This window comes from Ustilaginoidea virens, chromosome 1 (assembly GCF_000687475.1).
Source record: "Ustilaginoidea virens chromosome 1, complete sequence".
Lineage (NCBI taxonomy): Eukaryota > Fungi > Ascomycota > Sordariomycetes > Hypocreales > Clavicipitaceae > Ustilaginoidea > Ustilaginoidea virens.
The window spans coordinates 2,154,775-2,180,319 of NC_057316.1; the positions used below are offsets into that span (position 1 = coordinate 2,154,775).

Genomic DNA, 25,545 nt, shown 5'->3' on the forward strand with positions numbered 1-25,545 from the left:
AGATTGATTGCCAATGAAAAAGCGAGAATGCAAATCTAGTAACCTCTGTTTCTTTTGCCCTCTCTGGGGTTATATTAAACCAATAGCCAGCCAGCATGGTTCGCAATGGAGCAAGACGACGACGACGACGACGACGATGACCAGGTGACGAAGCAAAGTGTTTCCTCGGCACAATCCCCGTGCAGTTGCAGCCCGTATTTTTCATCATCAACCCCGGAAATCCTGGCATGTCCCCCGCAACCCCCGCGCCTTGAGCCTGATCCCCTGGCACCCCGACTCGCCCGCCTTGACCCGCGCGTAAACCCCCCTGCCGGCGCTGGAGCGACATGCGGAAAAGCCGGTGCCCCCGTTCACGGCGAGCAGAGCATCCCCACCGCCGTGCTGCAGACTCCACGCGTCGAAGCCAGGCGTAGGATCGAGGCATTGCAGCTGCTGGTCGGAGTTGACGAAGCAGGCGTTGTCGAAGGCGTCCCGCAGGACGTGCTTGGAATCCGCCAGGTCGATGCAGTACCAGCCGTCGGGGTCGCCGGCGCCCAGGGTAAGATATCCACCGCCCGGCCGCTGCTGGACCGCCTGGCCGGAGGAGACGTCAAGCAGAGCAAAGCAGCATGCGCCGGGGGGGACGGGGGCATCGCGGCCGAGGACCATGCCCGCCGTGGCGGGGAGCAGCGAGACAAGCAGGCCGAGCATCATGACTGGGAAGAAGCCGTCTTGACGAGACGAGATTGCTGCCGTTCCATGAACGAGGCGCGTCACGGGGTGTTTTTGGCACAGTCCTTGTTTTACACAGCTGCAAAAGAAGCCGTGGGCAGACAGATGTGCGGCAAGAGCGAGAATGAAAAGCAAAGCGAGCCGCCGAGCCAAGTCTTAAGAGGGGAAACCTCCAACGAGCTCCCTCCCACGGAGGCTCGTCGCATCATCTACCGATGCCAATATATATCATGCAGCTGGGACGGCTCTCGTCACCAACTCGTTGTTGTCGTCACTTGCTCGCTCCCCTTGAGTGGTTGGTAACTTATGGGCCATTGGTCCCTGGCCAAGGCTGCTGGCTGCGCATCGTGGTGGGACATTCCGCCATGCCAATGAAGTTGCTTCCCTGCCCGCTGCCACCAGCAGGGTCTTTTGTTCCTGCAGCTCGGGGGGAGAGTGATAAGCGCCGGGGGAGGCAAGTACCGCTGTGATGCGGGCTGCATGTGACCAAGTGGAACAAGAGCTGAACGGACGAAAGTGGCGAGGAGCGTGCCAACCGACGCCGACGCATTGGGGAGGGGAAGATTGCGCGGTGAAGAGCGTAAGAATGGGGCAAAGATCGCCGTTGATATCGTCGGGGAAATGGTGGACCGGGAGAGCTTGCATTTAACAGCGGACTTGGCGGTCTGCGTGGACGAATTCACGAACGAAGTAGGGAACAAAGAAAAGGAATCATTTATCGAAAAGAGGGAGAGAGGTAGGCTGACGTGAAACATGTGTCTACAAATGGCGGAAATGACTCCCTGGTGGGTGATTGAGCTTGCGGACGGTATCTGGGTTACTGACGGCTGTTTCTCTTGCTGCGGGTGAAAGCGAGATGAGCTGCAAGACGCAAAGACGGACGATGGAACGATTTGTGCTGATGATGGCCCGAATGCACGGTTGCTCGATCCAACCTCCAACCCTAGATGGTGATTTTAATGGCTGGCTAGGCTTTGGTGACGCCAATGCATCGCCTCTTTGCTCCTTTTCCCTTGGGCCTGCAGTCAAGATCTGCAAAGACCCAGTTCTGATTTTGTCTGTCTTGCTAAGCTTTGCAGGCACAGTCAACAAGCGCCCCTTTACGATGGTCGTGCTGTTCCCAGACCAAGCCTTGTACTGGAGTCCCAGCCTCTTTTCGTTTTCCCGGCATCTTGTCCAGGCGTCTGTTACAGTAAGCTTCTCGTTCCTTTCTGTGGCTGAACCTTGGTTAGCACGCGGTAGAACAGGGAGAGCGCCATACCTTGAAGAGACCTGATGGGCATATTGCGAGTCAAGTCTAGACACGGACGTCGCTGGCTTCGTCCCCCAAGAGGCACTCACGTTTGATCTTGTGTCTTTGGTGACGTACCTTGCCCATTCAGATTTGGGTCTTCTTGCGTATTGAGTCGGGCATTCTTGGCCAGTATTGTCAACACGACTATTGGATTGCGGCTCTTCTTGCACTTGGTTCATGACTTGTGTCCCCCAAGTCGTCCGTCGGGCTGGGGTACACCGAAGGATTCTTTGGCGCGGTCTGTTTAGATGCTCTTGCCGGTGGGACTGCCTATCTTGAGTCTGTCAACTCGATCGACGAGTGCCCAGAGGTGAATTTGCCAAAGGGTTTGAGCCGGGTGCATTTGTCTAACTCGTCCGCGCGGTGTACGACGACGGGGGCTAGTCCGCTGCCACGTGCTTGTGCCTTCACCCACGCTTGGTGATGGGATTCCGGACGAAAGGCCTTGGTCCTGCAACCTTCTTTCTCGGGGTGGTTCCTATCCGAGACGGGGCAAAGAGGGCCACGGCGCCCTCACAACAAACCATGCTTTGGAACGCTTTTCAAAGTGCTCAAAGATGGACAAGGCCACGCCGAATCAGACCCCGGTAGAGACCACCGAGACACCGAGCCCCTGTGAGAAAGGACAAGTTATGGAGCACGGGTGACCGTAGTGAGAACCGAGCCATTGTTTGGATTCAAGAAACCTGAATATGAGGCAGCGTTCATCGGCGTTCATGTCGACGACCTGCTCCCCTACGGCCCCAAGCTGGGAAGTCACGATACCCGCTGAGAATAGAGGTTGCAGCAGATGTGGTGCTTTGCAGCATTGTCAAAGATCCTGTCTAGGCTTCTAGCGTTTGAGTCAACGCCCCTCTGACTAGGAGAGAACTTCATGGCCACTGTAGATCGGCCGGCTGTCTCGAACATCAAGTCCGAGGGCGTCGAACTCAAACACCAGAAGCCTACCTAGGTAGATTGAACCTGTTTAGCCTCTATATTCCCGTTACGCAACAAGGAGAACTAGCCTCACGTGATAGCGTATTTGTACCGCTGAGGGTTCTTTTCTCACAGCCTCCCCACTTTCGTGAATGAGGTTTATGATCTGACCGCCTCCGTGAGGGGGATGCTGTAAAGTCATGGATGCCAATCGAAATCTTTGATGATTGGAATTCGTATTTGACAGCTTGTCGTATGCCCATGGAGATCAGGCCGCCGCATATGTCTCTCTTAGCCGCTCAAGAGCCAGCAGAGGGCCAGTTTGCGCCTTACAGTGATGGAACCACGAGCAACAGCTCCTACTATGGCAGCTGCGTCACGAGTCAACGATCCAAGGTCGTCTTCATCACCAAAAACGAGGCATTCGAAAAGTAGTGTTACGATCATTCGTCCCGATATTCCAGCAACACTTCCCCGCAACGTCGGTGGTGTTGAAGAAGAAGGAAGGGAAATTTAAGCGCTCGTGGGAGGTATTTTACCGGCTTTCGAAGCTGCGGGAGTCAAAAATAGCACAGAGTCGGGTGCGTTTGCAATGAGTAGCAAAGCCATCGAGTCAATCACCGCAAGAGAAGAGATGAGGAGAGCCTTTGTTGACGAATAAACTTGTTGCATTTGATACGTTACCTTTGATACTGGAGAGATACTCGCGGGGAAAAGGCAGCGGCGATTTCATCATCAAGGCTGGTGATAGTCATGCGGCGAGATTCGCCAACCCACGGCCGTCAAGGGAGTCTCATAGCGCTGAAGCTGTTGAAGTTGGCCTCGATAGTGATGAAAATCATACGGTGACCCCTTTGGTAAAGAACTGCAGAGCCAGAGGTCGCTATCACGGTCAACAAGTCAACAACGCAGCCGAGAACCACTCCCCAGCTAGTGCAAGGTTTAAGCTCGTTGGCGCAGATTTGCTTGCTCGTGGGGCTTATTAATGCCCTCGACCCGATAGATACGAGAAATATGTTCGAAGTAAGGCTCGCAGGTGCTGGTGATGTCGAGAAGGCGTTGCTTACATCCCAGGCCTTCACAGCAGCATTTGCGGCAGTGAAGAGTCAAGTTCATGCAGGCCTTGGCGGGGGATCCTTTACGAGCAGTAGCGTGGAATCAAGTCGACAGGGACGAGGACAAAGAGTTCCTTACTCGTACCTCACTGGAGGAGGCTTGATTCGTCATGATGATGGGTAAAGGAGAGATTCCAGTAACCAGCTAGCTGGGAAGGAAAATTATCACACACATTGTGTGGTAGGGCCTCCTCACCTTTGCTTCAAACGGCTTGAAATCATATCACACGAGAGATACTGGGTGATGAAAAGCTGGCCAATTTCGTCATTGTGTCCCTCCCGGTGAATTGCACAGAAATTCAATAGGTCGCACACGTTGGTCTCTTTCTTTCTCAAAAAAGTCGCGTTCAGAATTTGCATCCTTCCTGGTACCCCAACCAGGTGCTCCATCTGTTCCCACTCCAAAGGCAAATATTCCTGATGGATCTCTTCACGTCCCTATCCACCGATACCGTCGCTGGATACAGCGGGTTAGCCGTCAACCTCTAACTTCCTCTCGCTCTTTGATTGTTTCAACTCGGCATCGGGTCGGAAAACAGTGCATATCCACCACCAGTAGTCCGAAAGTTGCGCTGATTGATGCTGGGAGTGAGTGGATTTAACGTGGGTCTCGGAGCCACTAGTGGTACAGGTGGTCAATGGCAGGTGGTCAATGGCAGGTGGTGGCAGGTGGTGGCAGGTGGCAGGTGGTGGGACGCTAGCCGTAGAAGGAAACATACCAACATTTGAAGGTAGGTAGGCACGCTTACACGCTAGGTGGAGTCTCCTGGCCTCTCGCAGGCCATTAGCAAAAGCGCATAACAAGTTCCAAACCCACAATCCCACTCCCGCCCGCAACATCAAGTGCGGTGCGAATGGCAAATCCCCGCCAGGCTGCTCGTTTCGTCAAACATTACCGAGGACTTTTGTTCTAGCACGGCTATACTCGGACAAAGCCGTAGCGGATCCAGAAGGCGACGCTATGAATCTCAGAACCTGCTAAACGCGTGGAAGCATTCCGTCGTTGGTGACCGAACAAAATTGACGTCTTGTCCTCCCATCGTTTCGTTCCATCGATCAACTGGTCCGTCCAGGTCGCCAGTACGCGTTGTACTTTGCAAGATTTACATCCCCCATATTGTTCTTGGTTGCAATAGTCGCAAAACCAAAGGCACGTCGTCTTTGCCTTCATTATTGCATACAGGCCCCAACTCTTCCCTGTTACCGAAATGGCAATGCCTTCTGAAGTGTGGGATGAAATTTCCCAGGACATCCCCTCGGCCACGGATCCTTTCATTCAACACTATCTGAGCGGCCGTGCAAACCTTATCACCCAAGAGAAAATTACCCGCTCAGACGCGTCGTTCAGAAAGTCTCTCTCGCCGATCGCCAGGAGAGCATGCGAAATAGTTGATCGCATCCGTAGCCATGAGTCAAAGACGGTTTGGACGCCAGATGTTGAGGAACGCATAGCCCAGACCACCGGACAGTCCATATTTCCTGGTATGATGTTTATGATGGCCAAGGACCGAATGGAAAGCACAAAGCTTTGGAAGATTGTGCGTCGCATGCCCAAGGGCTGCCTGTTGCATTCTCATATGGATGCCATGGTAGATTTCGGCTTTTTGCTCGACCTTCTCCTCAAATCGCCTGGTATGCACATCTCCAGTGACCGTCCTCTCGCTAACAAGGACGCCTTGGAAAATGCGGCGCTGAGCTTTCGGTACAAAGCAAAGCAAAAAGCCGATGGATCAATCTGGGACGATTCTTACGAACCAGAATCCTTTCTTCTTCTCACAAAAGTCGCCAGCGAGTTTCCTGATGGGGGTCAACCAGGGTTTCTTCAGTGGCTGAAAAGTCGCTGCACCCTGTCCGTGGTAGACAGTCAAGAGCAGCACCATGGCATCGACGCAATCTGGCACAAGTTTGCCAAATGCTTCATGGTTGTCGCCACAATTATTCACTATGAGCCCATCTTTCGCGCCTTCTTACAAAGACTCATGAACCAGTTGAACTCGGATGGCGTCCGGTGGGTAGAGTTGAGGTAACACAGTCAAAGCGCCCCCCTTCTTGTCTCCATGTTACACTGCAGCAGATGCTCATTCCTTATGCATAGATTTACTTGGCCGTTGAACTACTGCCGTGACCGCAGGGAAGAGCCCGAGAAGGATTACAGCCACATGTTCCAGGTTATTGAGCAAGAAGTCGCAAAGTTCAAAGCCTCGCCCGAGGGCAAAGGTTTCTGGGGCCTGACCCTGATCTGGACGACTCTGCGTAGTATCGATACTCGGCCCATGGTCGAGAACATGGACCATTGCATCACAACGAAACTGGAGTTTCCCCACCTCATCGCTGGCTACGACCTGGTTGGGCCAGAAGATTTCGGAAAGCCTTTGGCAGATGTTCTTCCGGAACTCTTCTGGTTCCGCAAGCAGTGTGCGCAGGAAGGGGTCAACATACCCTTCTTTTTCCACGCTGGAGAAACCCTAGGCGACGGAAATAGCACCGACAACAACTTATTTGACGCAGTCTTGCTTGGAACCAGACGTATTGGCCACGCGTACAGCTTGTACAAGCATCCGCTGTTGATCGACATGGTCAAGGAGAAACGAATACTCGTTGAGTCGTGCCCCATTTCGAACGAAGTCCTTCGCCTCTGTGGCTCCGTACTGGCTCACCCCTTGCCCGCTTTGCTTTCACGCGGAGTCGCTTGCTGCCTCTGCAACGACGACCCTGCCATGCTGGGACAGGATACTGCTGGAATGTCTCATGATTTCTGGCAAGCCCTTCAAGGCTGGGATAACTTGGGCTTGGCTGGCTTGGGAAGCCTAGCCGAGAATAGCGTTAGATGGGCCGCTTTTGAGGATCAAGATGCTGCACAATGGGCTGGAGACATCCGTCAAGCAAGCTTAGGAAGTGGTGTCAAGGCGCAGCGACTGAAGGAATGGCAAGTTGAGTGGGAGCAATTTTGCTTGTGGATAGTGACGGAGTATGGAGATGAGTTCGATCCCCAAGGAGAGGTCCCTGCCGGGATTCACGGAGAGGAACGGTCATGAAAACGCACAACCCTGACTCTTGTGCATGCATTTTTGCATGCCATCATCTGTTATAGACGCGGCCATTGAGGGAGGGATTGAGACGGACAGTATACAAAAGAGCATCTTCAACACAAAAAATCGCCATGCGAGGGAGGAGAGACGACGTCCGAAAAGTGACTGGAACATCGACGGAGGTCAGTTATGGGCTATCCATGACAGAATAGCATATCAAGTTCAACAGCCGATATTTCTGATGGCGGAAGTCGTCGGAGCAACAATGCAAGCAGTTGAGGATGCAGACCCGCTCCAAGTCAAAGCAAGAGAGAATGAGAACGATTTCTCGCATCACCCGCCAGAGAATTAGCTCGCATGCCGTTGGGCTCGCTTATGCGCAGGTCGCAATCAGATCTTCTTGCTCCGTGAGCGCTGACTGATCGAATGGACGAATACCAACCCATTAGACGACAGAACCCTCAATTCGGTCTGGCCGGTTGACACGGCCTTCAGGAACCCTTCTTCGGGCTGCGTTTCATTGTCCAAAGGGCAAAAGGCTACTGCTACATTTGCGGCCGTCGACTGACATGCAAGAAGGGTTGGACACGGCTTTTACGAATTTTTCGGACCTGCCCAACGCGCAGTGGCCGCCAACAGCGCACATTACCTTGGGTGGGAACTTTTGACAAGCGTCTTCAAGCGCCTCGAGACTACGCAAGAGACAGGCACATGTTTACATGGTCGTCGCCAATCTTGAATACACATGACGAATGGACGCAAAATGCCGGCCAACTTTGGAGAGCCCTGCGGACTGGGTAATTCATCATCTAAATCTTGGACACTTGGGCCTTGACGGTGAAACCCGGGCTCCTTTGTCATTCTACTAATAAGAGCGCAAGGAGCAACCGCCCTACGGATCTTGTTGCGTTGCGCCCAGCCAGGCAAGCGAGCTAAATACGCCGTGGAGAAGAGCGATTCGTAAGAAAATAGGAACAAAATGGGTATCCAGTATCCCCTTGAAAAAGAAACTTATCCGTTGATCCGTATCACGAGAAATCCCAACGCCGTCGCCAAATGCCCCTATGCTGCTGCTCTTGCATGCAATCCCCCCACCATTTTTTTTTTTCGTTTTGCGCTCGCCCAGTTGATGGAGAAGACATCAGTCATTCAAGAGATCTTGAAAACACTAGTCTTCCTCTCCCTTATCCTTTTCCTTCCTCCCAAGTTAGCCTGCAAAAAAGAGAAATGTCGGGTTTACTCTTGTCGACTTATCCCCGCTCAGTGTATCACGTCCCAGTTGATAATGATTGCCATACATTAGTGAGCCAGCGACTCAGACTCATGGGCTGGAAATCTCCCTGGCCGTTTTTCTCAAGGGCTTCGTTCAACGATGCCTTGGTGAAATCGTAGCGCCCGTTTGTCGTGGCGAGGAGTCGCTGGTAGTAGGCAACCCTGCCGGCGTCCCCGGCTTGGGCATAATAGGTCAGGTAGGCTTGAAGCTCGGTGTGCTGCCTCATGTGGTGATGGAAAGCGACTGACCAAATTTCGGTTAGTGATAAGGACTCGTCTTTCTTTCCACCGCAAGAAAGAGGGGGAAAGCAAGAAAGGAACTGGCGATGCAGGGTTGGGAAGACCCGACAAAGGGAAATCTGTTGTCCGGGCCCCGCGACGGCGCCTTACCGTTCCTGATACGACTGCAGGTTCCGACAACATCTCGAACGTGCATCCTGTCCCCCCGCATGGTGAATTCGTGGGGCCAGTTTCGCGGACCGAGGTCGATGGCTGCCACGATGAAGCGCACCACATCGTACACCGAGGTCAAGCATACTCGGACGGGGTGGCCTTTTGCGTTGTGCTCGGCGTACTCGGCAGTGAAGTCGTTGATGTCGAGGAGGAAGTCGCCGACACGAGACACGCCGCTGCCATAGCCGATGTTGAGATAGCCCAGCCCGTACGGGTGGAATCGCTCCATGAAGATGCCGCATGCGAAGACGGTGTATCTCATGCGCGAGGCGCTCTCCCATTGCTTCAGCAGACTGATTGCCTGGACAGACCCGCGGTCCAGGGGATCGTGGTGCGACGGCCGCTTGGCCAAACTGCCTTCGAACTCGGAGGGCACGAAAACGCGGACGCGAGCCCGCCCGGCGGCGTTGATGAGGTTGATTTGCTCGGTCCCGGAGATGGTCGATATGGCGAGGTCGACGCCCTGGAGGGCAAACGTCAGGCTGTCGTGGTCACCGTAATCGACGACGTGGAGCTGAACATCGAGCTGGGCGAATTCGGGTCTTGCCTAATGCTTGCCGTCAACATGGTGGCTCAGCCGCCGCCTGGGATTGAGAGCGGGAGGAGAGGGGGTAGCCCGACGGATCTTGATAAAACGACGACGTTGTATGCATTAGCCGCCTGTGAGAGTTGCAGTGCCAGCAGGTATCCGAGTCCTCCTCCACCTGCGACGGCGATGCGCATCATGGTTCGTGCAACCCGCTGGCCGCCGCGGGCCCAGAGTCACTTGGTGGCGGCTCTCCTCTGGTCAGGATCGTCCTGGATAACCTGCATACGTCGAATGCTGAGTTGAGAGGGATAATACTTTTCTTGTTTACCCCCCCGGCTCACCGAACAAGACGGCGCACATGTGCGTGTATATATAAGTACATATATATACATACATGTATATGTATATGTATATATATGCCAACTGTGGGGGAGGGGGGCAGAAGAAGCGGTTGTTCTTTGGCGTCATTGATGTTACATCCGCGATGCAGGAAGGAAACTGGACAACCCAAGCAATGACCGATAAACGCAGGCGAGGCGGTACGAGGCACAGAGACGGAGAGACTCTAAACGACGGCGGCCCTCCACCAGAGAAGACGCCTGAAGGCAGGCAAAGAACCCCCCAATTCGATGCAAATACGTATCTCTTGGATGTACACGAAATCACTCGAGACACGCACACCACCACCGCCGCCGCCGTCACCACTACCACCACCATTACCACCTCACGCACGCCACGCGGGCTGGCAATGCCCTGGCCTGGTTGGCTGCGCTGTCAGGGCTGCGACTCGGCCTACCAGGAACTGGCCATGAGCAGGTGCTTACGCAGAGCCGCCTGCGGGAAGCTAGATGCAGCCCCGAGCTTGCCTCGTTTGAATCCTTTGGCGTGAGCAGACATGGGCTTCCACACAGCGCGTCACAGAGATGGCCGGCATACATTACCTTTTGAACAAACTAGCTCAGTCAAGGTGAACGCGTGAGATATCCAGGAACAACGGCACGAAGCACGAACTGGACTGGACTGGACTGGTGGGGCTTCCCCTCCGTTCGTGACGAGAGCGCGCCAGCTTGGCCAGAGGGCCCAGAGGTCTCAGGCCAATGTCGCGCCCAAAACCGATGGCTTTCTCGTTTGTTCATGACCGGAATCTTGCCTGGGCTGGTGAACGACGCCGAGCTTTCCCGCAATCAGCGAGATACTCCGTAGGGAGTATCGAGTCTGCGATTTCCGCGGCAGTGGCTGGGCGCCAAAGTGGACTTGTTGTTGTTCACTTGTCAAGGGCAATGGCAATGGCTGGGCCAAGTGGCCCTAGGACGGAGCCAGAGCCACTCCAACGGGAACAAACCGCTCGTGGCGCCATGGAGCGCGTTTTCCCTTTGAAAGTTTAATAAAGTGGGATTCCACCAGCAAGGGGAAGGGGGGGGGGGGGTGGGCGCACGCACCCGGGGCTTATCTGCATCCTCTTCGCCAGTGGAGCGGGCGTCAGGCGTCCTCTGCATGCTTCTACGCCTTGGAGAGACGTTTATGACAGACAACGGCCAACGCCAACCCCCAGACCGCGAGCCCAAGCCCTGCCTGGGCGGCGCCCCAGCCAGGCTAGGCTAAATGGCTGATCCAAGGGCGCTGCAAGCATTCTTCCCCCGAGCGTACCCACGCCCGTTCGTCATTCATCAGGGCGACAGAGGCAAGCTAGCCAAGTTCCACTGCGCAGCACCCCGTGGCGAGCAGGGCAGGGCAGCCTTTTCTTCCGTGGCGTGCCCTCTTCTCGTCCCATCTGCCCGCAAAACAGAGTTTCGCCAACCGGCGCGTTGCTGGGCTCCGGGCGGGCGGCCCCAACCCAGCGCCAATCGAGGATTCGCATCCAAGCTTGCCCGAAGCCTGAGCACCATGGTTCACGCTCTGAGGAAGTTGCCACACGGCAGCCTGGGAGACAAGTTGCCCTAGCGCGGCGCGGCGCGGCGCGGCGTGGCGTGGCGGACGGAACGGACGATCGGTTGCGGAATCGGCTCCGACGCAAGCCCAGCGAGCGTTATTGCTCGCAAAGGTGTCTTGTTTCGTGGCTTCTCGACCAACCCGGAAAGAGAATAAAGCCGCGCGTAGCAGCGACTCCCCGGTTGCTGTGATTGGGCGTGCTGGATGAAGCGAGCCAGGATAGAGGCGCAGCAAGCGGACGATCGCGGCGGGCTACGTGGAGCTAGACTGGCTGGGCTCAGAGTTGGGCTGCATAACGGCTACACTAGGAGCCAAGGGCTGGAAGCTGCACTGCTGCACTGCCGAGCGAAGGGCCAGGCGCTTTATAAAATCACTGTTCCTTGGGCGCAATCTACACGTCTGCTACTGTACCGTACTACACCGGGAGCCGAGAGCTGCAATGCTTGTATAACAGCGCTGTCCTTGACTATCCTCGGCACATCTACATACGCATCGCTTCCACGCAGGCTTCACACACGTCCAAAACCTGCAAGCGCAAACCCACAATCGCCACGAGCAGCACGGGTGGGCGCCCAAAGACCCTCGACACCGGGCAGACAGCATGTCCCCAGCTTGTAGGGCTGGCGACGGGCTGCTGAGGCATGGCACGCCGGTCCCTTCTGCGGCACCCCCCTGGGGAGGGCCGCAATGCGTACCGCGGCCTCGGCCACGCAACGTCCGCGCTATGGGGGGAATTCCCCCCCCAGCTTCTTCATGCCTGCAGAGCTGCGTCTTGTCTGGCGGCGCCGCTGCCCTTCTTCCAGCTCTCCGTGGGGTCTCTGCCCTGTTTGGCGACGCTCTTCCGCCCCGGGGGCCCCCAGCCTCCGCCGCCGGGCGTGCATACGATGATGCGGTCGCCGGGCTTCATGGCGGCACTGTTCTTGGCGCCCAGGTTGATGCGCTGCTCGTCGTAGCCGCTGCCGTCGTCCCTGGCCACCTTGCGGACCCAGAGGTTCAGCCCGCACGCGCCGTCCTGGCCGCCGCTCAAGCCGTACGGACGGTGGACCCGCCTCTCGCTGAGAATCGACACCTCGAGGGGGATCCGGAACTCCACGTCGCGCACCACGCCGTCGCCTCCGCGGTGCTGGCCGCCGCCGCCCGAGCCGCGCCGGATGGAGAACTCCCGGAGCAGCACGGGGTACCGCCGCTCAAACACCTCCGCGTCCGTTATCCGCGTGTTGGTCATGTGAACGTGCACGCCCGACGTGCCGACCCATTCGGGACCGGCGCCGCTGCCGCCCGCAATCGTCTCGTAGTAGCCGAAGCCCCTGACGGCCTCGGCCCCGGACACGTTGCCGCCGAACCCGAACGTGAGGTTGTTGCAGCAGCCCTGGCTGGCGGCGCAGGCCTCAAACGCCTTGAGGATGACGTCGGTGACGCGCTGGCTGGTCAGGACGTTTCCGCCCACGACCGCCGCCCCCGGCGCGGGCGACAGGATCGATCCGGGGGGGATCTTGACCGTCACGGGCCGCAGGCAGCCCTGGTTGAGGGGTATGTCCTCGGACACGAGGCACCGGAGGCAGTAGATGATGGCGCTGTAGGTGATGGCCTGCGGGGCGTTGACGTTGCCGTACACCTGGGGGCCGGTGCCGCCAAAGTCGAACTCGGCGCTGCCTCGCTCCGGGTCGATGGTGATCTTGAGCCTGATTGGCGTGCCGTCGTCCATGAAGTCGACTGCCTCGAGGGCCCTGCCGCCGAAGCGCCTGTGCACGTCCCTGAGGAGGTTGCGCACGCACAGCTCGGCGTTCTCCTGGATGCTCACCATGTAGAACTGCACCGTCGCCTCGCCGTACTCCCGGATGAGGGCTTCGATGAGCGAGATGCCCCTTTGGTTTGCCGACACCTGGGCCCGCAGGTCGTTGACGTTGTCGGCAAGGGTGCGCGTGCCGCTGCAGCCCGGGTTCCTGGCGGGCGCGTGGTAAAACAGCTCGACGACGCGCTCCTCGTCGAACCTGCCGCCGCTGACCAGCTTCTCGCTCACAATGGCCGCCCCTTCCTGGTACAGGTCTCGGGAGTGCGGGGGCATGCTGCCGGCCGTGATGCCGCCAATGTCGGCGTGGTGCGCGCGAGACGCGGCGTAAAACAGAATCTTGTCGCCCTTGTCGTCGAATGCGGGCATGATTAGCGTCACGTCCGGCAGGTGGGTGCCGCCGTGGGAGGGGTGGTTGGTGATGATGACGTCTCCCTTTTCGAGCCGTCCTTTCCAAATCTCCGCTTGGCGGCGGACGCACGTCGACATGGACCCGAGGTGAACGGGCAGATGGGGGGCATTGGCCACCAGTCCGCCGGTGGCGTCGAAGATGGCGCACGAGAAGTCGAGCCGCTCCTTGACGTTGGTGCTGACGCTCGTCTTTTGAAGAGCGCGGCCCATCTGCTCGGCAATGGCCATGAACCTGTGCCCGAAAATGCTCAGCATGATGGGGTCAACTTTGCCGTCTGCGCTAATCTGGTCATGTCTGCCAACGGGAAGGGGGCGTTAGCAAGCCAGGCACAGATGCCCTCTCTTCTCTCTCTCTCTCTCTCTCTCTCTCTCTCTCTCTCTCTCTCTGTCTCTCCGCGCAAAGTTTAGAACAGGGCAAAACAACTCACAAATCTTGCTTCTCCTCTTCTTTCCGGCTGTCCAGTACAACATGGGTTTCAGTCATGAGGGCAACCGTCTTGGGAGGCACAACGATGGTCTGGGTGCCGTCAGCCAGCATTGCGGGGCCTTTGATGACGGCACCGACTTCGAGATTATCCAACTTGTACACGGGTGTTTGCTGTCTTCCACCCTCAAAGTACACATGTTTGGTGCCGTGCTCTTTATCATCGGCGACGGCGTGACGGTTGATCGTCCTGAGTTGCTGATCCACAGTCTTCTCCTTGTGTCGGAAGCTCTTTCCGATGCCACGAACACGCACGTCGTCGACTATTATATCCCGGTCGTCCAAGGTGAAGCCAAACTCGTAGCGATGGTGCTTGATGAATGCTTGGCCAAACTGCCAGTCCTTGCCGCCAAAGTGGTCCCTGGTTTCTGCGTCGGTGGGCTTGATAATCATGAGCGCAGACTCGGTGCCCCGGTATCGCATGTTGAGGTACTCCTCAAACACAATCTCCTGGCCATCGAACCCCTGAGCCCTCAGCGCCTCGCGCGACCTCTCCTTCAGCTTCTCCATCTTGCTCTGCAGGTGGCTGACAGCGTCGCCGCCGTCTTTCCAAACGGTCGAGTCGGGTTCTTGGCGCTCGTCGACGACGTCGGCCAAGGCCATTCCGTAGGCGGAGAGGACGGAAGAATAACGGTGAACAAGGATCTGGCTGATGCCGAGAGAATCCGCAATAGCAACAGCATGCTGGCCACCGGCGCCTCCAAACGTAGCGAGGCGATGCTTGGACGAGTCGTGGCCTTTTGCTTCCGTGATGGATCGGATCGGCCGCGTCATGGTCTCGTTTGCGACAGTCAGAAATCCGTACGCCACCTCGTCGGTGCTTAGATTCTGGCCCGTCTCGCGGTTCACCTCGTCTGTCAGCTCCTGGAGCACCTTTCTGCTTGCCTCTGGATCCAGGCCCTCGTCCTCGTCCTCGCCAAATATTTTGGGGAAGAACTCGGGCAGCAGTCGACCGAGGTGCAAGTTGGCGTCCGTGACGGTAGCAGGGCCTCCCTTGCGATAACAGGCAGGCCCGGGATGGGCACCGGCAGACTCGGGTCCGACTACGAAGAGACCGTTGCGAAAGAAGAGTCTGGAGCCGCCGCCAGCGGCAACAGTGTTGATATCAAGCTGTGGCGATTGGATGGTGACTCCGGCCGTGGTAGTCTCGAATACGTGCTCGTAACGACCCTCGCCGTAACGGGACACGTCTGTGCTAGTACCGCCCTGAAACAACAGAGGTTAAGGGGGGTGGAAAGGAGCAAAAAACTTGCTTTGGGGACATTCTGGGCGAAGGGCTCTGGGAAAAGCGGGAGGGGATAGATTTGTGACCATACCATGTCGAATCCTATTACAGGAATCTTGGTCTCTGCGTCGTATGAGGTGATGGCGTAGCCGACGACGCCTCCAGCAGGCCCGGAAAGAATGGCTTTGAGCCCGGTAAACTTGTCTACATCTACCAGGCCGCCGTCGCTTTGCATGAACTCGCATCGCGCTCCCTTTGGCCCTTGTTCATCCTTTACACTCTGCGTGCCAAGTCCTCCTCGGAATCCTTGCTGGAAGCCGTCAATGTATCGCCGGATGGCCGGTGTCAGGTAGGCATCCGCGCAGACAGAGGTGGCTCTAGGGACCAGTTTAACCATGGGCATGAGCTGATGGCTCAAGGAAATATGGGTGAATCCAATCTCCTCGGCAACGCGGCCAACCTGCGCCTCGTGATCGGGAAAGGTGTACCCGTGCATCAGGCAGACTGCCACGCTGCGGATTCCGCGGTCGTACACCTCTCGAAGCTTCCGTCTGACGTGGTCGTCGTTTGGCCTCTGCAGAATGCGGACCGCCTCGCCAGAAGTGCCTCGCACCAGGGTCCGATCCCGGGCTCCCTCGGTGCCGACCTGGGCATCTGCTTCCGTGACGGTCCGCCCGGGATCCTCGGTGTAATCCTCCAAGGTGACGCGCTCGTCAATCTCGACGACGTGCTCGTACAGCACGTCGGGCTTCCTGATGGCCAGGTCAAAGATGCTCGGCCGGGACTGGTTGCCGATGACGAGGCAATCCTTGAAGCCCTGGGTGACAACCAGGGCAATCTTTTCTCCCTTGCGCTCCAGCAAGGCGTTTGTGGCGACGGTGGTGCCCATGCGAATGGACTCGATGTCGGACGTGTCCAGGGCGTCGCCCCGCGGGATGTCGTGCCCGAGGAAATGGCTCATGATGCGCCGGATGCCCTCGAGCGGAGCGTCCTGGTAGTTTGCCGGGTCTTCGGATAGGAGCTTGATGATGATTTGCTCGCCGTCCCTCTCTCCCACGCAGTCGGTGAAGGTGCCGCCTCGGTCGATGGCGATGCGCACGCGGCGCGCCTTGCCAGCGCCGTCCATGACGAGCGAGGGACTCTTGAAGATTGCAGGGCAACGAGACGGCTGGTCGCTTGGAGGATGGTCAAAGGCTCGCAATGCAGGCTGTACATGGCATGACCTCTGGCTGTCCGGGCTTATTTTATTCGACCTTGGCAGGAGCGCAAACAAGACTGGCGGGCCGGCTCATGGCAAGTCGTGATGAAGGCCGATGCTCAGGCACCGTCAGCCGAACCAAACAAGTGGTGGCGGTGGTGGTGGTGGTTGGTGGTGGTGGCATCCAGCCTCGGCGGGGTAGTCGGTGATGGAACCATCATCTGCCAACAAACATTGAGGCATTCGGCCGATCAACCCCGCTACAGTACAAGCCCCGCCACACGCACTGCAGGCAGCCCCAGGAGAAGGGAGAAGGGAAGCCCCAGCCGCAAACCCAGCCCCAGAGCCGTCGCCAACTACATACATACGATGGGAAGAAGCATTGACCCTACATATTTTGCTGGCACGTGCCAGCAGCTGACCAGACGGTTTATTATGCATCTTCAACAGGCAGGTTGCGGCAAGACGTCCATCATGACTTGGTTTCTACCCTTGCGTATCGCATCGCACCGTATCGCATCGTGTCTGGCTGAAAGGACGGCTTCATGCCCCGTAAGTCGTTTGATCTCTCCTAGTCCCGGAAAAGAATCAATCTGAACCAAGACGATTGCTCGCACCTGCCGTCAATGCCTATAGGAAAGACTCATGGGATCTGTCACGGCCAAAATTCCCCTGTTCGTTTGATCTAAAGCCTCTTTTTTTTTTTTTTTTTTTCACGTTGCGGGTGGGTCAATGACTTGAACGGTCCGTGGGGCCGACTCTGCATGCGTTTGACCCAAACTTACCGACCGGCAGGTGCGAGGTCAGCAGGCTCATGTTCCATGTTCCGTACGCATCTAGCAATCGGCAGATGTGTGCGGCATGGCCCTTTTCCTTCGCACACAGCCAATGCCGTGGTTGGGTTGTTGCCATTGCGAATATGAATCAAGACCCACTACGGAAACAGCGACATTGATTGGTAAGTGAACTGCAGGGAGGGGGGACGGAAAGTGGCTTGATGCTCTAGGTTAATTATAACCCGCCCCACCAATGGTATGATGACTTGGTCGGTGGCTGGTCGGTGGCTGGTCGGTGGCTGGTCGGTGGCCCCCCGCTTCCCGCTGCATCGTGATCGAGGTTGACGACGACCTTGTTCTGCAGTTTGGGAAAAAGAGTCTGGTCACACGGACTCACACGGACTTACACCACCCTTCTGCTCTGGAATGACCTCATTCACGACCTGGTCTATCCGCACAATGTCGACCCACGTGGTGCCACGCACCTTTGCTTCGTCAGTACTCGCCGCTCGGGCCCAGCCTCCGTGAAAAGCAAGAGGCCCAAGGTTTCTGCTCCTCTCTCGCTGCGGGGGGGCTGCATCAAGTTGGGCGAGTTCCTTGGCCAGCCAGACCCATGTCGGCAAGTCGGCAAGTCGACATGTCGGTGTGTTGATGCTGTCAAGCTGCGTCATAGAAACGTCTTGTGGTTTGATGACGGGAATTTTCAGATAAAGGCCAGCCTTTTTCCGCTTTGCGTCTGCACTCCCATCTCGGCAAAGGAGTGCAAACTTGAAGGCCCGTTGAAACTCGTCCTTTACAATCACACCTTTGAGCAGACGATCCTCCCCCCCCCCCCCCCTGGTAGACTATTCTTGTGGCCTCTTTGCCCCAAAAAAGCGACGACAATGGCCTTGAACCGACTTGTTAGCCTGCTTTTGCGGACAGCCGAGCTTGTTTTCGCCTCCATCGTGGCCGGCGTGACTGGCCACTATCTCCACCACTCGCACTGGGCTCATGGCAGATTTATCTACACCGAAGTAGTGGCTGCCTTATCCATCGTGCTAGCGGTGGTTTGGCTGGTTCCCTTTTCAGGAACGTTTGTCCATTGGCCAGTGGACATTTTCGTCAGCATCTTGTGGTGGGTGGCTTTCGGCCTGCTTGCCAATGTAAGTGGCATTCTCTTCTACCTTGGGGATTTTACGAGTACACCCTTGGTGCCTGGCAGCCTTTCCCTTCGGCTGTGGGGTTGAATCCCTCCCCCGTTTTTGCAAGACGTGAGAGGCTAACCACCGACGCAGTTGCTCGGTTCTTCCTGTGGCGCTCTTTTCGACTGGGACAATGTTTCTCCACGTGGCGACCAGTGCGGCAAATTCAAGGCCGATCTGGCCTTCTCCTTTCTCTCAGCAGTTCTATGGCTCGCTTCTGCCCTGATTGGCATTTTCTGGGTGCGCAGCCATGAGCGCCGCGCCGCCGATGCCGATGCGCACCATGGACGCCACTGGTTCCGCCGAAGCCGCGTTTAAACGTTGACTTTTGACTTGGCGGGCTTCTTCTGCAAATAAGATGGACATGGACACGCGAGACAGGCGGGCTACCAGTTTTGGTGCCGCCAATTTTCCATTTCCATGTTGAAGATGCCCATGTTCTCCCTCTCCTAATCTCTATTGTTATTGGATGGATGTTGCCCTTTGGACGTCTCTGCAGACACAAAAAAAGCTTCAAGACTGGCTTCGCGATACCCCTAGTGCGCTGGTTCGGCCAGGGTCACTCTCCTCGTTATGTTTTCCAAACAACCACATGCCCTAATGCTTGCGTCATTAATCGAGAAATGAATTTTACAAAGCGTAAAGAAACGAAGAGAGCCTTTGCACGAGCCATGTGCCTGTATGCAAACCCGTTATGGGGGCCGTGAAAGGGATGAATTGTAGTCAGCAGCATAACCCCACAAGAAGGCTGCCAAGCTTCATTCGTTTCGTCACCGACGCAGACAGACGGCAAGACAGCCAAGGAAACCACGCCGCGTTGCACCCATTGACGGGGCAGAAAGGTGACGAGACTGAGATAAAGAAGCGGGGCGGGGCGACACGGGGCCTGCTACTTCCAAGGAAGGCGTTGCGCTGCATGCCGTCATTTCCCCAATTCCCCATTCCATCGACACGCGTGTGGGGTTGGTCGGTGGTGGGATTTGTATTTGTATTAGTCATGTACTCCGTACGCGTACAAGCAAAAGACATGGGATTGAGCAAGACAACCCCGATTGCCCCCAGCTGCTGATCCTACAATGACATGGCGATTGCTCAAAGCAGTCCGAGGGAAATCATCTCGATGACTGGACTGGACGGATCCGTAAACACGGATACCACTGTACCGCAGCTGATGATTATGGCGCTCGTGCTGTTACGTTGTAGGCAGGCAGGTACCTAAGGTAGGTACCTGGTAGCAGTATTTACCCCGGTAGGTACCTAGGTACTTGTTGAAGAGCAGAGAAAGACAGCAGAAAAGACAGCAGTCAGTCGCACCTGCCTTGACCCCAGGTTTCACTGCACCGCCACGTTTTCGCCCTTTCTTGTTTGGTCCAACTGCCTCAAGGTTGTATGCGTCATCCGCGATGCACGATGCACTGTGGACAAGAACATGGCTCATTCCCCCCCTGTCCCTTTGACGGCGGGAGCCACTTTCTTCTGGAGAAACTTGGTCCATCGGGATCCTCCTGAACAGCAAAAGCTTGATTTTGGTGCATTTCCGGAAACATGCTCTCCACCTTTGCCTTTGCATGCAACGCCCATACCAAGCTTTGCGATGGCTGACGGAGCCAATTGTCCGATCGAAGCATCGCATGCCACTGGCTTTTGCTCGGCTGCCCGACGTGGCTCAACGTCACCAGAGGGCTGTTATGACGCCCACCACCAAGTCTGTTTTGGCCGTGCCAACCTTTGTGCACTTTCCGGCCCCCGGTGATACATGGTGAGGTAAGGCTGTCATCCACGCAGAGCACAGAGGGATAACCCAATGAAAGCCAGACGCGCCATCCGAGCCTGGCAGCGGGAACGCACGTGAGTTCTCTTCCGCCACGAATCGTCGTCATGTATCAGCCAAAAAGCTCGGTCAAGCCATGACGATTGCTGGCTGGGGGACGGCGTGGGCCCTTATGACGAAATTCATCGACCGAGGTGGACATGCAGAGACCCTTGGGATGCTCCCTGATTACTGATTGCATCACTCCATGTCCGATCTTTGCGCATGCTGGGAACTATCTTGATTTCGCAGACAGGACCTTCACCATCAGCTATTTAAACCTTGCCACCCTGCCGTCCATACGTCTTCGTCCAGCCTATCTACAACTTCACCAAGTCAATTCATCTTTGCCTGGACTCAGAAAACTCTGCGACTTTTGTGTCGTCTCAAGCCCTCAATATCCACCCAACAAACCTATTAGCTGAAACCTCCCAACGTCTTCATCATGTCTTCCCTCGTGAACAAGGTCAAAGAGGCCCTCCACTCGGACAAGGACAAAACAACGACAAGCACCACCGGCACGCACTCTACACATCACACCTCTCACACTGCTGCCGAGCCTCGCTATGACGGCCTTGGTGGTGCGAACCGTGGCACCGACGGCCCTGCCACTCGCACTGATGGTCCCCACAGCTCCAACGTCGCCAACAAGCTTGATCCTCGCGTGGACTCCGACCGCGATCACAGCAAGAACATGGGATTGAACCCCCACGGTGATGCCACCACCGGCGCCCGTGGTGCCAACTACACCACTTCCACAACCGGTGCTGGTGTTGGTGCTGGTGCTGGTGCTGGTTATGGCGCCGGTGACGCTGGCCGACACGGTCCCGCTACTCGCACCGACGGTCCTCACAGCTCCAACTTGGCCAACAAGGCTGATCCCCGGGTTGATTCTGACCGCGACCACAGCAGCAACATGGGATTGAATCCCCGCGGAGACGCCACTACCGGCACCGGCACCGGCCTGGGCGGCACCCATGCCACCCACGGTGCCCATTCCTCTCACCATCACACTTCTACAACCGGTGCTGGTTTTGGCGCTGGCGGAGTCGTTGGTGATGCTGGCCGAAACGGTCCCGCTACTCGCACCGACGGCCCGCACAGCTCCAACCTGGCCAACAAGCTCGATCCTCGCGTCGACTCGGACCGTGACCACAGCCGTAACCTGGGTGCCAATCCCCAAGGTACTGCCACGACTGGCACCCACACTGGCGCTCATCCTAGTCTCATCGGGACTGCTGACTATGGTTCCACCGCGGGCGCCAATCGGGGGTTTGATGGTCCAGCTACCCGCACAGATGGCCCTCACAGCTCCAACTTGGCAAACAAGGCCGACCCTCGTGTTGATTCCGACCGTGACTACAGCAGAAACCTTGGAGCTAACCCATCTGGTACCGCTACTACTGGCACTCACGGCACTCACGGCACTCACGGCACTCACGACACTCACGGCACTCATGCCACTCACGCGACTCACGGAACTCACAGCAACCTTACGCACACCGCCGGCTCTGGACCTGGCCCTGCCCCCAACACCGCAGGTCCTCACAAATCAGACATCTTGAACAAGATGGATCCCCGCGTCGACAGTGATCTAGACGGCAGCAAGACCGTTGGCGGCGACAAGACGTACGCTCAATCATAAGTTTGCGGCCAGCGCCCACACTTGGTGTTCCTTGTTGATGAATTTTTACGCGCGAGCTTGACAGTTGCTGATGGCCCGATTCTTTTTAGTTACTTGGGAAATAAAGACCCTACAGATGCTGCGCAGGTTCCTCCTTCCGTGTTGCGAGAACATGTTGGCGAGCCTTCACGGTAATTGAGCAAGATTCACGATTGGGGGAAGCGGCGCAGCATGATGCAAGGGTAGCAGATGAGAGAAACTGAGGAAGAAAATGCGACGATTGGTCAAGCCCCATGTACTATTAGTTTATCGAGCTTTAATTGCGTTGTGAGCCTTATGCAAGCGGCCTGTCTTGTATTGATGATGAAGCGACACGACGTTTGCAGCTACCGTATTCAATGTCCATTTGCAACCACGTACAGCGTTTTCAATAAAATTATGTTTTAACCGAATAACATACCTAGGTACCTAGGCACTGCCATACTTGACACTGCGGTAGCATGTATACCTAAACCCAAGGCCTTCTCCCACCACGGTGACGACACCGAGACCGGCCAATCTACGGAGTCACGCCTCTTTCATTCGCCATCTGGCCCACCTGGCGGCGACCCACCTGCCCGTCTCAGCCCTTAGCCCCCACCGCCCGCCGGCTTCGCAACTTGCCTGCCTGCGTGCGCTTCTTCATCTCTTCATCCGGCCTCGGGCTTCATCATCCCCATCTCTATCGCCAACCACCACGCACAAAAGAGTCAGCGTTCCCCTTCTTTCTAGCTCTGCAACTATGCCTTCCCCGCGATGACTGCGTCCATCGCCCAGACCCTCTGGGACAGCCGCATCGCGCTGCACATCACGCACCCGTCATCCCGCATCCCGTTCGTCGCCAGCGTCCCACGCTTCAGCTACTTGGCGCTGCTGCTCCCCCGTCTCTCGGCATTCTTCCGCTCGACCTGCTCCAGCTTCCACTTTGAGGATGTGCAGCTGCGCAACCTGCCCGTCGGCCTGCTGGTCGACCTGTACCGGCCGTCGCTGCCGTTCCGCCTGACGGTCAGCGACGGCGTGACGTGGGACATTGGCGACACCTTTCTCAACTGCGTCAAGGAGGTACGGTCCTGCAACCCTCCCCCCTTTCCCCTCCCCCCCCCGGTCTCTTCTCGTGCTTGGAAGCGCGAACCGCGTCAGAGCGGTCCCTTCCCCTTTCGCCCGAAACCCCCTTACTGCTAGTGAATCAAGAGGGGACCGCGTTGAGAATCGGGTTAGGGCCGGGTCAGCTAAGGGTTCTCTCGCGCAGGCCGACTTCATCCGCAACGGCAACGCGAACCAAATCATGAAAATGTCCAAGGAGCACACGACGCAGCTGTGGAACGCCGTGGTGGACAACGACCACGCGTCGTTTAGAAAGGTCAACACGAGGCTGCTGAGCGCGCCGGTCGCGCTGAGGCACGTCCCCCTGCGCGTCTACGTCCCCTCGGCGGCGGGGAACGGCAACGGCCGCGCGGAAGGGGTGGCGGCAGAGTTCAAGGTTGTGCAGTCGCTCGTGCCGGCGGCCGGGGGGGACGGCCGGCCCAGGCTCTTGGGGCAGGCGCTCAAGGAGATGATGCCGCGGCTGTTTCCGAGCAGCAGGGACGCGGTGCTGGCGGGCGTGGTGCTGCACGGGGCCGACGTGCCGTTCCAGGCGCCGCTGGCGGAGCTGATGAGGGAGGCGGCGTATCCGGATGGCTGGCTGTGCCTGGTGGTGACTGTTTGAGCAGGACGCCGGTTCGACCGGAGGCATATTGCATCACGTGCGGATGGCGACAAAGGCGTTTGCGGCGACTGTTGTTTTGACATGCATGTCCCAGATTTACTCACTGCTCTCATTCTACGCGTGTTTTGATCAGCTCAGGGATAGCTGGGGGCCAAAGGTCGCGAAGCATCAGTCCTGGCAAACAAGCAGTCCCCGCAAAAGGTCCGGATTCAGCAGAACGAACAGATCCTGTGTTACATGCCGCAGCCGGGTCTTGTGCGGCTACCGCCCCGTAAAGGTGATCTGCCGGCCCATCAGACTCCTGTACGCGCTGTCCAGCGCCATTCGTTTGCGCTTCCCGACGTTTTCCTCCTCTTGCCTGTCCTCTTCCGTGTCGTCGAGGTCATCCGGCCCGGGGATCTGCGGCATCCACGCACGGATCCGCCCGTCCAGGTGCGCGCTGTAGATGGCGCCGACCGAGTTGCCGCCGCCCATGACGGGGCCGTTGTGACCCGTGCCGCCGCCCGATCCCCTCCAGGCAATGGAGGTGATTCTGTCCCTGCCGCCGACGCCGACGCCGACGCCGGCGCCTCGAGACCGCGCCCCCCGCGCAGGGTTCGCGGCTCCGGGCCCGCGGAGCCTGGCGACGACGCCGCCGTCGCGCAGGCGCAGGACGAGAATCTCCCTCTCGTTGGGCCAGACGAGAAGCTCGCCGGAGCTCTCGAGCGCCGGGGGCGTGACGACGGCGGCGGCCGACCTGGCGTGCTGGTTCCGGACGAGGGCGCCAAAGCCGGCCAGCGTGTTGGCGCCCGTCGCGGCGTCCCACACCCTGACCTTGCCGTCCAGCCCCGCCGAGACGAGGCGGCCCCCGTCGTCGGTCCACTGCAGGCCGTTGACGGCGTCGTCGTGCGCGCGGGCGGATTCCCGCGCGCGCTGCTGCGGCTGCTGCTGCTGCTGCTGCTCCCCCCGGCCGAGCGAGTCGTCGCGGTCGCGGTCGCGGTCGAGGAGGGCGAGGGCGCCGCCCGCGCGGCGGACGTCCCACACGCGCACGGCGCCGTCGGCGTGCCCGCTCGCCAGGACGTGCTCGTGGCGCGGGCTCCACGCCGCGCTCAGGACCGGCCCGCCGTGCGCGACGAGGGCCCGCACCGCCGCGCCGGACCTGAGGTCCACGAGGCGCACGTGCGAGTGCTGCGTCGCGCACGCCACGAGCAGGTGCGCCGCGACGGGGCTCATGGCGTGCGAGTACACCGTCGCGTGGAGGTCGAACGCGGCGCGGGGGGCGCAGCGCTGCGTCGCCCACAGCCGCAGCGACTTGTCGTACGAGCTGGACAGGAACGCGTCCGGGTCGAAGGGGTAGAAGGCGAGGTGGGTGACGCCGTGGCTGTGGCCGCCGCCGGCGGACGCGCGGGGGGCCGTGCCCACGGGGCGGAAGACGTGGTGCCGCAGCCCGGACGGCGGCTCCTCCAGGTCCCACAGCTTGACGGCGCCGTCGGAGCCGCCCGACACGAGGACGCGGCCGTCGAACTTTTCCAGCGCGAGGCCGCTTACCCCGGCGGGGTGGGCGCGCACCGCGGCGTCCGCATCAGCGTCCGCATCAGCGTCGGCGTCGGCGGGCCTTCCGTCGAAGCGGTGCTGCGGCGCGGGCGCAAACGCGCGGAGGAGGTCGGTGGTTGTGCATCTGGCAAAGTCGCGGAAGCCGAGATCGCCTGTTTCGCGGGAGAGGAGGCGGGCCTGCATTCATCGGCGGGGGGGGAGCGCGACGACACGCGCACTCGTCATGGTGGTTGGTTCGAAAGGGCATCGTCGTGAATCAGGGCCAACGACAAGCCCAGCCGGTGGAACAGGGCGTGGCGATGGGCAGGGCTGGGACTAACGGAACTCCGACACCGGAGCTCGGATTAACTCGGGGGAGCAAAATTGTTCCATGGGGCCCACAAAACGCCCATTCACCTACTAGAGCTCCCCTTTTTTCCTCACTTCAGCGTTTCACTTCAGCTTCAGTTTCCGTCGAGTTCTTCATCTTGACTACAAGTCAACTCCGGCTCGTCTTCGTCTTCGTCTTCGTCTTCGT

General features: G+C 57.9%; 9 protein-coding genes across 9 annotated transcripts; 6 read left to right on the plus strand and 3 right to left on the minus strand.

Annotated features, from left to right (window-relative positions):
- Nucleotides 1-105: 105 nt before the first annotated feature.
- Nucleotides 106-1,014, plus strand: UV8b_00368 (uncharacterized protein; the record flags this gene model as incomplete). Its single annotated transcript, XM_043137866.1, has 1 exon — nt 106-1,014. The coding sequence occupies one exon, from the start codon at nt 106-108 to the stop codon at nt 1,012-1,014; it is 909 nt and encodes a 302-aa protein (XP_042993800.1).
- Nucleotides 1,015-5,246: 4,232 nt separating this feature from the next.
- Nucleotides 5,247-7,073, plus strand: UV8b_00369 (uncharacterized protein; the record flags this gene model as incomplete). The annotated part of the gene is made up of 2 exons (XM_043137867.1): nt 5,247-6,061; nt 6,134-7,073. 2 exons carry the CDS (start codon nt 5,247-5,249, stop codon nt 7,071-7,073), a joined length of 1,755 nt encoding a protein of 584 aa, XP_042993801.1.
- Nucleotides 7,074-8,235: 1,162 nt separating this feature from the next.
- UV8b_00370 (uncharacterized protein) lies at nt 8,236-9,515 on the minus strand (the record flags this gene model as incomplete). The annotated part of the gene is made up of 4 exons (XM_043137868.1): nt 8,236-8,262; nt 8,366-8,583; nt 8,730-9,339; nt 9,414-9,515. 4 exons carry the CDS (start codon nt 9,513-9,515, stop codon nt 8,236-8,238), a joined length of 957 nt encoding a protein of 318 aa, XP_042993802.1.
- A 320-nt stretch (nt 9,516-9,835) lies between these two features.
- Nucleotides 9,836-10,210, plus strand: UV8b_00371 (uncharacterized protein; the record flags this gene model as incomplete). Its single annotated transcript, XM_043137869.1, has 1 exon — nt 9,836-10,210. One exon carries the CDS (start codon nt 9,836-9,838, stop codon nt 10,208-10,210), a length of 375 nt encoding a protein of 124 aa, XP_042993803.1.
- A 1,791-nt stretch (nt 10,211-12,001) lies between these two features.
- Nucleotides 12,002-16,285, minus strand: UV8b_00372 (uncharacterized protein; the record flags this gene model as incomplete). Its single annotated transcript, XM_043137870.1, has 3 exons — nt 12,002-13,745; nt 13,879-15,140; nt 15,251-16,285. 3 exons carry the CDS (start codon nt 16,283-16,285, stop codon nt 12,002-12,004), a joined length of 4,041 nt encoding a protein of 1,346 aa, XP_042993804.1.
- A 1,732-nt stretch (nt 16,286-18,017) lies between these two features.
- On the plus strand, nt 18,018-18,635 carry UV8b_00373 (uncharacterized protein; the record flags this gene model as incomplete). Its single annotated transcript, XM_043137871.1, has 2 exons — nt 18,018-18,278; nt 18,411-18,635. The coding sequence occupies 2 exons, from the start codon at nt 18,018-18,020 to the stop codon at nt 18,633-18,635; spliced, it is 486 nt and encodes a 161-aa protein (XP_042993805.1).
- Nucleotides 18,636-20,572: 1,937 nt separating this feature from the next.
- UV8b_00374 (uncharacterized protein) lies at nt 20,573-21,946 on the plus strand (the record flags this gene model as incomplete). Its single annotated transcript, XM_043137872.1, has 2 exons — nt 20,573-21,756; nt 21,862-21,946. 2 exons carry the CDS (start codon nt 20,573-20,575, stop codon nt 21,944-21,946), a joined length of 1,269 nt encoding a protein of 422 aa, XP_042993806.1.
- A 600-nt stretch (nt 21,947-22,546) lies between these two features.
- UV8b_00375 (uncharacterized protein) lies at nt 22,547-23,495 on the plus strand (the record flags this gene model as incomplete). The annotated part of the gene is made up of 2 exons (XM_043137873.1): nt 22,547-22,852; nt 23,040-23,495. The coding sequence occupies 2 exons, from the start codon at nt 22,547-22,549 to the stop codon at nt 23,493-23,495; spliced, it is 762 nt and encodes a 253-aa protein (XP_042993807.1).
- A 261-nt stretch (nt 23,496-23,756) lies between these two features.
- On the minus strand, nt 23,757-25,211 carry UV8b_00376 (uncharacterized protein; the record flags this gene model as incomplete). The annotated part of the gene is made up of 1 exon (XM_043137874.1): nt 23,757-25,211. One exon carries the CDS (start codon nt 25,209-25,211, stop codon nt 23,757-23,759), a length of 1,455 nt encoding a protein of 484 aa, XP_042993808.1.
- Nucleotides 25,212-25,545: the final 334 nt, after the last annotated feature.